This window comes from Caloenas nicobarica, chromosome 1 (assembly GCF_036013445.1).
Source record: "Caloenas nicobarica isolate bCalNic1 chromosome 1, bCalNic1.hap1, whole genome shotgun sequence".
Lineage (NCBI taxonomy): Eukaryota > Metazoa > Chordata > Aves > Columbiformes > Columbidae > Caloenas > Caloenas nicobarica.
The window spans coordinates 187,798,748-187,813,130 of NC_088245.1; the positions used below are offsets into that span (position 1 = coordinate 187,798,748).

Genomic DNA, 14,383 nt, shown 5'->3' on the forward strand with positions numbered 1-14,383 from the left:
CAGACTTTGCAAGAAAAATTCAGGAAGGAGCTGAGTCGCAGTCACATGGATATGACGTGGGGAACAGAGGAATCATTCACAAGAAGCACAGGCTGTCATGCGTGTTCATGAAGTCCTGCAGATGAACACAGGCTTGCCGGTGCCGGGTGGTGCGGCACTCGCTGGCTTCTGGCATTTTCTCTACCCAGGTTTGTGCATCGAGGAAGTATTGCATCCTGCATGCAAGGGGGAAAGGAGGAGAGTCATTGCTGCTGACGTGGAGCAACATGAATGTGTAAGCCCTGTGGGGTTTCATCCCTCCACCAAGGCATCTCTGAGACCACGAAGAGATGTACTAGCCAAGATACTTGCCTGAAACCAGCAAGTTTCACCAGCAGGTCAACTGAGCTTAGAATAAAGTTTAGGAAGAATCAGTTCCAAGCTGGGACAAACCCGGCTGTACTCATGTTTTCAGTGGCACCAGGTAAACTTGGGATAAGTTTCTATTAGAGTTTTCTGGAGCAGCAAAAAAAGCCCCAGTGCACACTAATGGGACACTGTGAGGGGAATTTAGTTTCAACAGCGTATCCCAAAATGGTTCATATTTTTCTGTGGTGAGGAGCTGTGTAGCTTCTGGCATTTTACTACTGGACTGGAGAAGACTTCAGATGTTACACCTCTGCTGGGAGACTTCAGTCTTTAGCAGGCTGCTATTGAAGCAGGCTCCTGACTTAAGTACTCACCCATACAGAGATGGAGAGAGGAGACTTTTTAAAGTTTTAGGAACTGGTGCTCAGGATTTGATTGGGAAGGTCTCCCTCCTAGAAGCTTTCAGAGGCAATACCTTTCTCCCTTTTCTGTGCAGGGAAATGGAACATTTAAGATGTCTTCCTCACTGAATATTTGATAGTATCAGACTAAAGTCCTTCTCAGATAAATTCCCTTTTTCATTAAAGTGTGACAATGAAAATGAAAAGGATATGCTATTTGCTTACATTTACTTTAAAAGCTGCTCTTAGCCATGCTCCCTCCATTTCTTTTGCAAACACAAAGTTTTATAAGGCATCTACAGAAGATGGAACCATGTAGCATTTCCTGTTCTCCTTTTCTAGCTGCAAGTTTTTAACCCAGTGAAGTCAGGACCAGATTTTGATTCTGAGAAGTGTGGGAACCAGGCTCTGCACAGATACATGAGCCAATAGATTTGGGTGGCTCAGCTGTTCCCCACAGCTACCATTTTGCCTATGGAGTGGTCCTCTTCTCATTTTAGTAAAACCAGCAGAACCATTTCCTAAGAAATTCGGCCATCTCTCTGCTTTCTTGAGGTATTCTAACAGGTTGAGTATCCTCTGGATTCCTGGTCTGTGATAGCAGCCGCTGCTGCTCAGAAACCATTGCACTTACTTGTTGTAGCAATCAACTGTTTGCCCGTCTTTCCCCATGACCAGGTACCGTTTGCCAGTGACCAGGTTTAACTTGCATGTGGAGCGTGTTAGGAACTGTCGGTAGGCGCCCACTTGGATACTTTCATCACCAGCTATGGCACGAGAAGAGAAAACCCCATGAACATTTCTAATAAATAGTAGAACCATAGTCCACAGGTCACAACCCTTGTGATCATTTACTTCACTGGTAAGCCAAGGTAAAATTTCACTTGGGAGTTGTGGCTTGACATGGGAATAAATGGACATGCTACGGTAGGATGTATTTCCCTTAACATTACCTGACAGTAAGCCATTTCTGTCTTAGCTGCTTGTCTTGGCCTCCTCAGTGTTTACTGAAGTCACTGGTTTGCTATAGAGGACTTTAAGACCTTATGGACTTTGTTTTAATCTCAATGACTGAAGGAAAAGTCAAAGGAAAAAGAAAACGTTATCTTATATTTCAGATTGCTCAAGCTCATAGTTGTCTTAAAAGCTGGCAAATTTCATCCAAATGTCTTGAAGCTCAACAGTGCATCAGGCAGAATTAAAAACTCACTCTCCTTAGTGCACCTAACATGAACTTCACCGATGTAGCTTTTATGCCATTCCCTCTGAAATTGATAGGACATGCACTTGGTGACCTCCTCCACACTAAAATAACTTGGAAGATTCTGGTCTGTACTCTGGCCCAGAGGATTATTTGTTTAAGAGCTGCATTGCCTGTTACAGAAGTGGGCATCCAAGGCAGGAGAGAAGGGTACTCGGGTACTGAACTGACATGAGAGCTGGAAACATGCTTATTCATCAGACCAATCACAGGTCATGAGGATACTGTGGTGTTTGGCTAGAACAACTGATTTCAAAGTCCATTTGAAAAAGAAAACGCAAATAACAGCAGTATTCTAATTTTTTACTCTCTTTCTAACTATAATGTGAAATGTCATGCACAACTGCGGTCACAAATTCATCATTAAACCAGCTTATTAAATTACAGGTAAGGCACCACAGTCTTCCTATCAGTTAACAGACCCTTGTGGACCTTCTGCTCTTTAAAATATTATACTACAAATATGGAAAGTCTAGTATTCAAAGTAAACCCCTAAAAGTAGAATAAAAACCTGAAGTAAAATATTTTATCACTAATAAAATTTCAGAGAATTTGATGTAGAGTGCTAATCTGTGAAACCTGGCACTGAGGACCTTATCTATTTCTTAGTTAAAACTTGCATTAATTTTGCACATGGTATTTATAGGCCAGCAAAAAGTCAGTCTTCAGTCTTATATGCTGGTTTATATCTACATTTTTCCAACAAATAATAGAGTACAGTAGGTTTTCTCATATAACCTAAGACGTTTCTATTGTTCCTATGCTATATGGTGCATTGTATTTTCATTTTGTTCAAAGAATGCAAGAATGGATCAGAACTACTTGAAAAAATGATGTTATGCCTCAGCTTCATTGTGCTTAAATTACGATGGTGTTTCTCAGTTCATATGCTTCACAAATGACCTAATACAGTTTAGACTGCAGAGGTCATATTCATTCAAGGTATTGCTTTAACAAGTTATTATGTAATTTCCAATTCTAAATCTCAAATTAAAAATTAAAAAAAAGTATAATGTTCCAAAGTGTCTAAACAGAATTTCAGGGGAAGAATTACTTCAAGTTTTAGATTCTATAATGGGAAATAAAAAAACTGGGGGGAAAAAAAGAAAAGGATTCTGTGCTATTTTGCATGGGCCATACTTTGCCCTAAAGGACTCATAGAGCAGTATAAATGTTAGCCATCCAAGACTAATTCTATTAATAATCACAGCAATCTGAGGAATACACATCTGCAAAATTCTGTTTTACTGACTCCCAAACACAAATAAGTGTTTCCATCTGTCTTCTGAATCAACCCTTTATTTGCAAGGATTGATACTGAAATAATGGCAGGAGTCCAGAAAATTATAATTTACCCTACTGATTTTCACCTGCCCTGGGTGATAGCAACACAGACGAACCTCACTAAAATCAGCCACAGAAAATACAAAAGATAACAACTGTAGTTCAGTCATGAGCTGTTTTGGATGCAACACTTTGCTTTTTCTTCATCATCATGGCTTCATGCCTCTTCCCAGCCTTTCCCAAGCTGCTCAAACAGTCTTCATATCCTACTGATGCTCATCAGCTGCCTCACAGAGCACAAACCAAAGGGGATATTAAAGGGATCAAAAGGGAGGAGGTGGGAATGGGAGAATAACAATAACAGCAGTCTATAAAGTGAATTAGTTGATGCAGAAGACCTAATATCCCCACTATGCATGTTTCTGGAGGGTTGATCTTGGACTTGCTTCAGTTTGGCACCATGGACTGAATGCAGCTGGAATGTGTCTTCTAGTTTAGTTTCGTCTGAAAGGACTGAAGCTCATGTGCTCTGGGATTGTTGCACAATGTGAACCAAAGCAACCTACTCCAGAGCTGAACTGAACAGTGAGGTAGTTGCAGCAAATGAGCTTTGCAAGAAATCAATCTTCTTGGAAGCCTAGTGTAGAAGTGTAATATATCTGACCCTACTTTCTACAGCAAGAGGAGGCATCTGCATGGCTCATACTGGCTAATGTTTCATCAACCCAGTTTTCCTACAGGTGAATGAAAGGAGGCAAACATCTTGATACTTACTGAGTTTAAGGATTCTGTGGATTTTGGCCACATAGTAATCAAAAACATTCTTCTGTATACTGTCAAGGACTTCCACCTCATACACTGCAACAGACAACAACTGTGTGAGGCCAGATAGAAACATGAAATTGCATCCAAAACCTGAAAAATAGGATTGCTTTTACCAGATATCTACATAGAGGCCAGTGACTAACTTCGAAAATCATGGGGGTATGAAAGACAACAGGATAGTAACCCTGTATACCTAATATACTTTTAGAAAGTCAGGTATTAATCAACAACCTCTGGATTTATATCCCTTTTGTGTATTTTTTTTAAAGAAACTCATATATAATTAAGTTTTAACTTTTTTTTTTTGTATCCCTATGTTAGCATCTAACTTACCAAAGCTGATGAACCGGTTTTCCTTCAGTAGCTCTTCCAACTTTCCATTCAAAGAGGAGGCCAGAAAGGCAAGTTAACAAAGGAGAAAATATTTGTCTAGCTCCAGAGAAGTTGCTGCTGAGCTATGAGATGCCATGCAAAGCCTACTCTTTATCTCCATCCTGTCACATTAGGGATGTAGGGGATGGGGGTGCTCACACCATGGGTCTTTTCTAAATCATGTAACATAATGTTGTCCATGCTTCCTTCCCCAGGCATCCCACTGCATCTTTCTGAGGCCTTTATTTTTCCTTTTCACCCATCTGATGACTGAGATAGCACATGGCTTCGTTTCATCCCGTCAGCCTCTAGGCCAGATATAGAAATCCTGCTCATTTCAGGAGGGATCTGGGCATATAAATACACAAATTTGAAAAAAAAAAACCCAACTGTGTTTAAAATACATTGATAGTTTTCTTTCATGCCTTACCGTAATCCGCAATAGGTTGGTAGCAAACAAAACTAAAGCGTGTGGTTTGTGTTATGGCTTTACCGAAGGTTGATTTTTGTCTTGGACAGGGACCTAGAGTGAAGAAAATAAAAGATATATCTGTCTCTGTAGGCATGGATATTTAGAGAGATATGCTTTATACTTAGTCATTCACTCAACATTGTAACAGAGAATAAAAGGTGTGGTGGTGGGTTTTTACATACACAAGCATATATACATTACATTCAACTATCAAATCAATCCTGGATATCTAAAAAAAATCAGTTTGGTTCTGAACATCCTAGAGGGTGCTTAGCGTCCTGTATTATGCATTAGGATAATTGTAATGGTCTTTTCTGCACTTAGCAATTCCCATGTTAATGGTTTGTAGAAGTAGCTATCTTCTTTTAGACCAGCGTATTTAGTCATTCCTTACCTTCTGCACACTGGCAGACATTGGTCTGGCACATCTTTGAAAGCATGGGGCTGCGTTTGGGAGCACTGTAGAATACGCTGCACTTTCTGTCTGTGGAGAAGAAACAAAATGGTTTGTCTCAGAGGGCTCAGGTGGAAAACCCTATGCATCAGAAACTACATTTGCAGCCCAACTTTCCTGTGCTCCAGAGAAATCACAGTACCAAGGGGTTAGATGCACATCAGCAGTCCACAAAGACCTTTAGCCCAGGCACCTATAGTACAGGGATCACCTTGCTTTTCAGCTGGGCAATAACACCTGGGTTGTTGCTTCTGGGTTGTTTTTGGAAGAGTGGTTTTTGTTTGTTTGTTTTTCTCTTTAGTGTTTTTTGCAGCCATTTAAAAAACATCCTTAGACCACAGAGCTACAGTGAGCACCGCACTGTTTCAGAAGGAGACAGGATCAGCAATAGTTATTGGTTTAAACGTGGTCTAAACTGTCTTGGATCTCTCAGCTTCAGGCAAAGTAGATATATGACTTAATTTTCGAATATTGTTTACATAACTCTGGCAACTGGGCATGATTGGCATTTGACCTTCTTTGAATGTGGAGCGAGACTGGTTCCCCAAGCAAGCACAATACATAAGCCAAACCTCTAAGGTCGCCTATCTTAGATGCATAGAAAGACAGCTTGACCGAAAAGAAAATGAGAGTGAAGCATTCTTAAAAGCACCACGAGAAACAGGAACTCAGGAAACCTGATTTAAAAACATGTGAGTGTAAAAGTTTGTCTTTTCAGTCAATTTACAGTAACGGATCCTTCCTGAGAAGATCTCTATTAAGATGATCTCAAGCCATGGTAGTAGAAGACAATATTCAGGGCAGGTTATTTTAACATGTGACAAAATCACATGGTTTCACACACAACATCAAAACCACCTTTCCACAGACTGAAGGCTGCTCTTGAGGGTGTCTCTTTCAATCAGTTATGTATAATTTTTCTGTGCCCTTACCAGGGTTGTAGAAGTCATAAAGGATGGCATTTGCTGGCTGAACCAAGCCCATGGAGTTGATTTGCTTTGCCCCAAATGATATACAGTCTGGGTCTGGTCCGCTTGTGAGCTGGAGGAAAAAGGAACAACAGTTACAGTGAGTAAAGTAACTCTTTCTCCCCAGTCAGTTCCTTACTCCTTTGTGCCTGCACCAGCTGTCGATTGCTTGATTCTGATGGAACAGGTGAGTTAATCCAGATAGCTGTAGCCTCAACTTGAAGAAGGCATCTCCTTCCCTGATTTTATCGGGATGTTTTGTGGGTCAGCTAAGCCTGGTAAAGGTCGTTTTGTGAGATGTGTGCAGGTCTTCTCTGTCTGAAAATGTCTGATCTGAACTCACGTCATCACTACTTCGGGGTTTACTTCTCAGCTTTTGCCTAAAGCCACCTTGCACAGCGGTAATGGGTGTCGTATATGTTCACAGCCTGTCCCGTACTGGTGGCAACCAGTATATACCACTTTCCTTAGTAAAAATCTAAGGTCAGGGACAGCTGTTGACCTACATTACATACAGAAATTATCTAGGATATTCATAGCAGCAATAATGTTTATGACTTTTCATTTGTCTATTGTCTTATATTTTAAAAAATCATCGCCTTGTATGTGCTTTCTACAGGGACCTCACTGCTTTTGCTGTGGAGATGAAGCAACTCAAGTGGGTGTAGAGTGGAGTCATTATCCAAAATATGGGGAAATATACACAGAAACTAGGGGGGTTGATGTTTACTTTTATTTGTCACTATGTGAATCTTGATTCAGAAATACCGAACTTTCACATGCAAGGTGTCCGTGTTGAATTGACAGGACCACCAGTTAACATGTTGTTAATCTTGGACAAAAAGCCTATTTTCTGACTAGGGAGGATTTCTCTTTTTTTTGCGGGGGGGACCAAAGCCCAAATCTCAAACATTGACTACATCTCCTGCAACACAGAAAGGCAGAGGATGAAGGTGCATGTTTCCTTTCTTCCCCTCCTCTGCCCTCTTTCAACAGAGCTGTTCGATAATAGTATATGACAAAAATCATAGGAAGGTAACGGAGTGTGAAAAATATTAATGATTAGGTTTAAAAAGAAGTCTATATATGCTATCTGAAACAACAGAGATTGGAAAATCATTGGGTTTGCTTACCTCACCAAAGTAGAGCAAAACCTTTCCTCCCTTGTACTCATAGTGCTGAATGTATTGGTCTGAAGATGTCACCAACTGCAGGAAAAGAAAGAAATCAGAGTGAAAACATAGCATAATAGGAACCCTCTATATTCTGGTTTGCTTTGTTCAGCTGTTTATTCTGTCATCTTTCTTCCTTCCTAAAGGAGACAGTTCCTGAGAGCATGAACTTGGACAAACCTTCCCCAGTCGAGCGGGCTCCAGAACCCAAAACGCTGTAGCCACTTTTGCAGAGTGCTGTGGCCCTTCTCCCTGTCACTGTGTCCTGCTGGCAACCACCTCTAAAAGCTGTGCCTGCCTTCCCCCCTGCAAGCAGAGGACACAGTGTCCTGGCATGTCACGGGACAACAGTGACAGTGGGGACAGCAATATACGTTAACGACAGGCATGCATTTAAGTGCCTCGCTGAGCCTTGCCCTAATTTCTCTTACAAGTGACCAAGAAGACTGAACTCTGTTCACCACAAGCTTTTCAATTTTTTGTATTCTGTATTCAGTGCACATTTTATGAGAACCAGAACAGTGAAAATATAACTATTCAAAATCTGTTTTTCCTTCTTTATTCTGTGGACTTTGGAAAGATTTCAAAAGACAAATTTTCTACAGGAAAAGCTATGAAAGGTTGCACAGAAAAGTGTATTTCTTACCTGGTCAAGATCTTTTGTGTCAGGCTCCAAGCCACTCAGCAGAGAGAGATCAACCAGAGACATCTTTGGTGGATTGGAACCTGTGGACCTTTAAAAGGGAGACTGTCACCTGTGGACATCTGCATTGAACAGCCAGCTTGCTTTGAAGAGTTTGGCTCCTCAGGTTTGCTAATGGTGAAACAAAACTTTCCACTCCATTTAACTTTCCTAAGTGGATTATAATTTGAAAATTGGTTGCCCAACTCATTAAGAGTCATGAGGCAAAATTAGCCATCTAAACTAGTCAAATGGTCATCCAAAACCCAGTTGTCTTGCCTGAGCTTGTCATCTAGGCTTTCTTTATAGCTGATTGGCAGAAACAATCACCTTCAAAGGACATTTCATCCCACCATAAAAGTACTGTTGAAGATAGGGAAGATAAGCAACACTGACATAGTATTTGTTCTCTATTACTTAGAGTGAAGATAGGAAATTAGTTTTATCCAAGTTCTTCATGGACAAAGTCAAATTTATATCACCTTTGCTGTCCAAGACGAAAATCCTCATTGCTCTAACTATCCATTAGGTAAATATATTGGACTTCCAATCTTTTCTGATTTCACCTTCTCAAAAATCAGGTAGATGTGTCATTGCTGGAAAGTGAAGTTGTTCTGCACTTACATAGGGTGCCTCCTCATAAGATATTCTGAATACACTTATTGGTATTTCAGAAATTTTTATTTTGGCACCTTCCTTTCCCCATAAGGGATGTACCAGGGCTCAGGGAAGAATTATGGTGATGTAGTCAGTGCCTTCAGTTTTTCTCCTGTGTCTTAACTGCAATAAAGGGAGTTTCACATTATTGTTTAAGCCTCACCCTAACACTCAGCAGTGGCCCACAGAACAGTGGCTCTGATAGTTGATAAATGTTACATAGCAACTAATGGAGAAAATTATGCTTCAGCCAGCACACAATTCACTGAGTACATGTTTAACTAGGGAGAATGAAATCTGGGAATTAGGGTGACTCCAGTCCACCTCTGCCATTGTTCGTACTGCTGTCTGGGAGGGGGGATAAAAACCACTGCCTCTGAGGCTTCGTCAAAAGTCAGTGGAAAATATAAATTTTACTGGGGAGCAAAACCTGCTTCTGCCATGCTGCACCTCCCTAGAAGGGGAACTCAGGAGAGCCACCACGTTGTGCTTCTGCGACCCTTGCCAGGCTGTGAAAGAGAGCAAAAGCGGTTTTATTCTGCACAGGAGGATTTATTTCTCACTAGCTCTGGCGTTGCCTACTCCTTGATTGCCACAACAGGATATCCCTTCTGTCTCCTCTCCTTCTCCAAGTGGTAGTAAACAACTTTTCTTTTTTATGAGGCCAGAGTGTGACCACAAAGGAAGCAACAGCATCTCTTCAGAAAGCAATGAAACACTGTAAATGTGTTATTACTGTATTCCAATTATATCTTCTTAAATTAAAAAAGGACTTTTTTCAAACTATTAGCCAGCCGGGTGCTTTAGATTCTCCCCAGATTTTTGGGGCAGAATATGCAATGGACATGTGAGGTCTATGTGAACTGTCTAAACATAATACATTGTGTGGAAACCTTTTTTCCTGCCATGGGAGAGAGGATGCAGACCCACCAGGTGTACATACTTACAGGAGATCAACAGGTTGGATGCCGAGCTTGCACACATGAAGAGGGTGACTGAGAAGAATTACAAACAAAAATGCATTTTGTAATGAAGAGCTGATGTTGCAGACTTACCTGACACAAACTTTGTACTGCAGCGATTCTGCTTTACTGGGAGAGATCACGTCCCTTTTCCTTCTGCTATGGATATCAAACCACTCTATTTCAGGCAGGTGCCCAAGCTCACTGTTTTCTGCAGCAATCGAGTCCTCATAATCATAGTTTTCATCATAGGATGCAGCTTCTGGAGGTGACAGACATGATCAGCCATTCACAAATTTGACTGAAGACCTGGTAATTCGGCTCCTCTTTGTATAATGGTAAATACCAGTGGGCTGACACGCCATCTCTATGGGTTTTCTAAAAGTCTGCTGTACACTATCTCACTATTTCTAATTCATTCAGAGTTAAAATTTTAGGGATAATTATAGTAAGAATAACCAACAGATCTAGATAAGAAGGGTGTTTAGGCTATGTATAGATACATAAAGGACCATCTATGCTTCCAAACAGCAGAGAGGATGATGAGGACACACTTCAGGGGATGGAAAACAGAGTCTTGCTCATGTGAAACACCTGTGACACATCTCCCCCAAATAATTTTTAAGGCCACATGGTAGGTCCCTTATTAGCCAGGGAACTGAACTGGGCTTTCCCCTCATGGCAGCCACTAACACCATGAAGGGAGTTTGCCTCACTTTCCTCCCAATAGAAAAAAAAGTTACAAATAGTACCTGTGTATCTGTTAGGCACCTGCTGCACCTACAGTCATTCAGTTACTTAACTATTTAAAAATATTAATAACCTGAACAAACCAGTAGCTAGGCAGAGTTCAGAGGCATCTCTCTTTCCTTATTTCATTCACTTATTCCCACTTCCCAAGGCTGGAAAGCCATTAAGTGTCATTAGCATCTGGTGAAATGTGTCACCTTTGTGACCCAAACACTTCCCTTTCACTCACCAGAGTACTTAATGTTCCCTTCCATTTCCACCGTCAAAACCAAATCATTACACGTGTTGTTCTTCAGCTCAGAAGACCAGTACACTTTTAGTATCTAAGATGAACACACAAACAGCAAACCACTAAAAATATCATTTAAATGATGAGGGATCTACTCATTCCAGACTTCAGCAAGTGTTGATGGGACATGGGAGCGTGGAGAGAAACATCCGTCTCCCAAAGACACAGACTAGTTACAGAGAACTGTCATAGGTATAAGCAGGAGAGATCCCATGTGCAGATCACAAATGGTGTGGGACCTTTGAGATAACTTTCCATTCCTAATCACAAAGGGGTCTTTCAAACTCCACCCACCTCTATTAGCATTGACATTTCATGGACTTAAAACCAGGAAAGACTGACTGCCCATCAGGGCAGTCTGTAGTCTCTGAACTTTAGAAATTTGGAGGTAGGAACACAAAGGATGAAGCCATGGAGAGTAATTTCTCACTCTGTTTTCAAAAAGGGATTAAAAGAAATCCAGTTGGACTCTGAATTTCTGATTTACAGCTTACACTCATTGTCCCATTTCCTCTGCCGTGTACAGACACCTGAAGTTTTCTCCCAAGTTCAAACTGCAAACCAAGGAAAAAAAAAAAGAGATTTAGTCTGTGCTCTGCTTGATGGTCTTCTATACCTTTACCCCTGAGAACTGGAATAAGGGAAAACCTTTAGCTGTGGAAGGAGTTATGACACGTCAAGTCACGTAAGATTGTTAATGTGCTGGGCTGGTCCATCTTACTCTGCCATTCTGGGGCTCAGGAGACATATTTTCCCAACTTCACTCTCTTACTGTACCCTGGATTTGACACTTTCATGGGTTGCAACACACTGAATATCAGAATATTCCCCTTCTTCCTCATTCCCTGGCAAGACTTGGGCTCCTGGCTGCTATTCACTATCAGAAGAGATTCACATCACCAAAATCCTTGAAGAGGCAGGAAAGTGCCTCTAAAGTGTACTGCTAAGCATCTGTCTCCTTTTTTTTTTCCTTAAAAAATATTATGTTGTTTTATAGTTAAATTATTAAAAAATATTATAAACCAGCTACATCATGATTGCTTAACATGAGAAAACCTAGGCCAGATGACCCAGTGTTTCTCCTGTTTGAGGAAAAAAAGCTTGAAGCAACGGATGGTTGTGTACCTCTAGCTGTTTCTGAATTGTTTCATCAGTGTCAGTCAGAGTAATACTGTAGTCATTTTGTCTTCCAGGTGTTCCCAGTTTAACAGTCAGGTTGGTGGAAACAGTGTTCAATGTCTGTATGCTGTAGGCTGACAGTGCTTCTAGGGCCACCACTGTGTCCTAGGTGAGAAAGAAATGCAAAAAAACTTAACAATTATGCCAGGTTATTACAACAACATGTAAGATGACATGATCAGTCGCCTGCAGCTATTCCTCAGTTTAATGCTTTTTGCTGCTTTTGCTGCTCCCGTGTCTGTCTATTCCTACCTGCACAGACTATTAGTTTCCTTTCCCAGCTTCTTCTTTTAGCATTAAAATCCTAAAACCACTGGAGCTCCAACCTTTGATTATCATAAGTCTTCAAAAAGACAAAGGATCTTTACTGGTTTATAACCATTTTATTTTGGCCCATTTTTTATTAATGAGCCAAAATCTTCAGTGCTTCATACACCAAAGTGGTCCAGGATCAACTGTTGTGACGCTTTCAAATATAAATGAAAAAAATCTTAATGGGGCTTCCATTTTCTTCCCTCCCCTTGAAACTCCACCCGGACTGGTGGTCAGACACCTGTGTAGAGCAATATCCTCCACCGTAGTTTCTTCTTTCCGTCAGCCATGTAGCAATAGGCCTTGCGTACTCCATGTCTTTCAGGAGCAAGGTTTGAAGCAATGCATAGGCGGTGGTTTCCACTGAGACTGCGTCGTTGCCGTTTCCCCAGTAGCGCTGCTGCTTTGCTGCAAGAATAATTCAGTCTTGAATCCCCTTGGTCAAGACATTTGACAAAAATTACTTCTACACAGTAGATATTTCATGTCACAGCACTGAGTAACCAAAAAACGCAGATGCTGTCATGAGAGCAACAAATCAGTTGGGAAGCAGAGATAAGGGAAAAGGAAAGCCACAATTTTCAATTTTGACTTATCCAGGCATCACAGTCTAATGATCCCATTGTACAGCAAGGTCCACCTGATGGAGTAGTAGCATTGTGTCTGGTGGGCCCCAAGATACAATCGTATTAATTACGCCAATAAGTTCAGTCTTGATTAAGGAGAAGCATCTTCCCTATGTTTAAACTATAGCTATTTAATCATAACGTATTTACTGAACAAATTGGGAGAAATTAATAGTGTGTCAGTGCAGCCACACAACCAAGTCAGCATTGACCACAGCCACACACTGGGGCAGGGGGGAAGAGGTGATGTCCACCTGGAGCTGGAACAAAGCGCTCAGAACTGGTAGGGGGCTTTGAAAGCACACAGGCTAGAAAAGACACCTTCTCTCTTGATCACAGATCCAGTCTGGACTAGTCCTGTATGTACCTGCTCATTCCTATTTACCCATCAAAAGTTTCTTTATTCTCAGCTGGCTTGAACCTTTTGTTTGTTTGTTTGTTTTTTTAATGCACTGCAGGGGTGTGGAAACTTTGGTAGGCACCAAAGGAAGCAGAAAAGGTAAATGGCTGTTTACCATGGTATCAGATAAGATCATGATCCAAACTTTACAATGCTAAGTTATTACTTTATAGTAATATTAAATATAAAAATTACATAGTAGAATTTCAACATTCAAATATTTCATTATGTAATTTAAATACTTAAGTATATTACATGGATACATACACGCTGCTATAAAATTAAGTGGTCTTCATTTACTTGAATTTGTTTCATTTATATAGGACTACTCAAAGTGCATTAATTAGGAAAAGTGCTTTCTAACTGAATGTTTAAGAATGGTTACCAGTACCTGCATCAAGAACAGAACAGCCCCTTAATTTTTCTTTTGCAAACGTGGCTTCTTCACTATCAGAATTCACAAGTGTCAGAGCATAAGCAGTGATAACTGTGGAATAGCAGTCAGTATTTTTTGACAGTTGATTTTTCATATAAGCCACTGCTCTTCTAATCACTTGTACCTGTGAAAACAGAATGGATCCCTTTGAAAAGGTCATTCAGACCTTTTAACTGTTACTGCTGGTAAGAGTACTAGAAAATTAGAATACCTCACTGTAGTAATTTTTGAGACAATTCTAATAATTTTTGCTTAGTGATTAATGCCATTGGCAATGGAGCGCGTAGCTCGAAACATCTTGTTTACATTAGGCCATGGCATCTTTTCCTATACACCAGACTTTTACCTCATTTGCAGTACTTTAAGACATTAGGGTGGACATACCATTGTGCAATAACCTTCAGAATTAAAGATAAACAGCCAGGCTTCCTACCACATCAGGAGACTCGTAGACCTGTAGAGTATGTTGCAGTGCTATAGTGACAAAGGCTGTCAAAGCCAAATCCTCTTCTGCTGACCCAATGCCACCCTGA

General features: G+C 40.7%; 1 protein-coding gene across 1 annotated transcript in view; it reads right to left on the minus strand.

Moving 5' to 3' along the window:
- LOC135997460 (complement C4-like) overlaps positions 1-14,383 on the minus strand; it is a 47,713-nt gene continuing 33,330 nt past the window's right edge. The window contains exons 27-41 of the mRNA XM_065650076.1: positions 14,284-14,379; positions 13,806-13,974; positions 12,630-12,796; positions 12,023-12,181; positions 11,392-11,451; positions 10,838-10,931; positions 9,952-10,120; positions 8,204-8,291; positions 7,519-7,593; positions 6,350-6,458; positions 5,358-5,447; positions 4,922-5,014; positions 4,069-4,152; positions 1,384-1,516; positions 1-215 (exon numbers count right to left, since the gene is read on the minus strand). Of these exons, the coding sequence (XP_065506148.1) occupies positions 77-215; positions 1,384-1,516; positions 4,069-4,152; positions 4,922-5,014; positions 5,358-5,447; positions 6,350-6,458; positions 7,519-7,593; positions 8,204-8,291; positions 9,952-10,120; positions 10,838-10,931; positions 11,392-11,451; positions 12,023-12,181; positions 12,630-12,796; positions 13,806-13,974; positions 14,284-14,379 (1,725 nt within the window). The 3' untranslated portion in view covers positions 1-76. The remainder of the gene's footprint in view (positions 216-1,383; positions 1,517-4,068; positions 4,153-4,921; positions 5,015-5,357; positions 5,448-6,349; positions 6,459-7,518; positions 7,594-8,203; positions 8,292-9,951; positions 10,121-10,837; positions 10,932-11,391; positions 11,452-12,022; positions 12,182-12,629; positions 12,797-13,805; positions 13,975-14,283; positions 14,380-14,383) is intronic.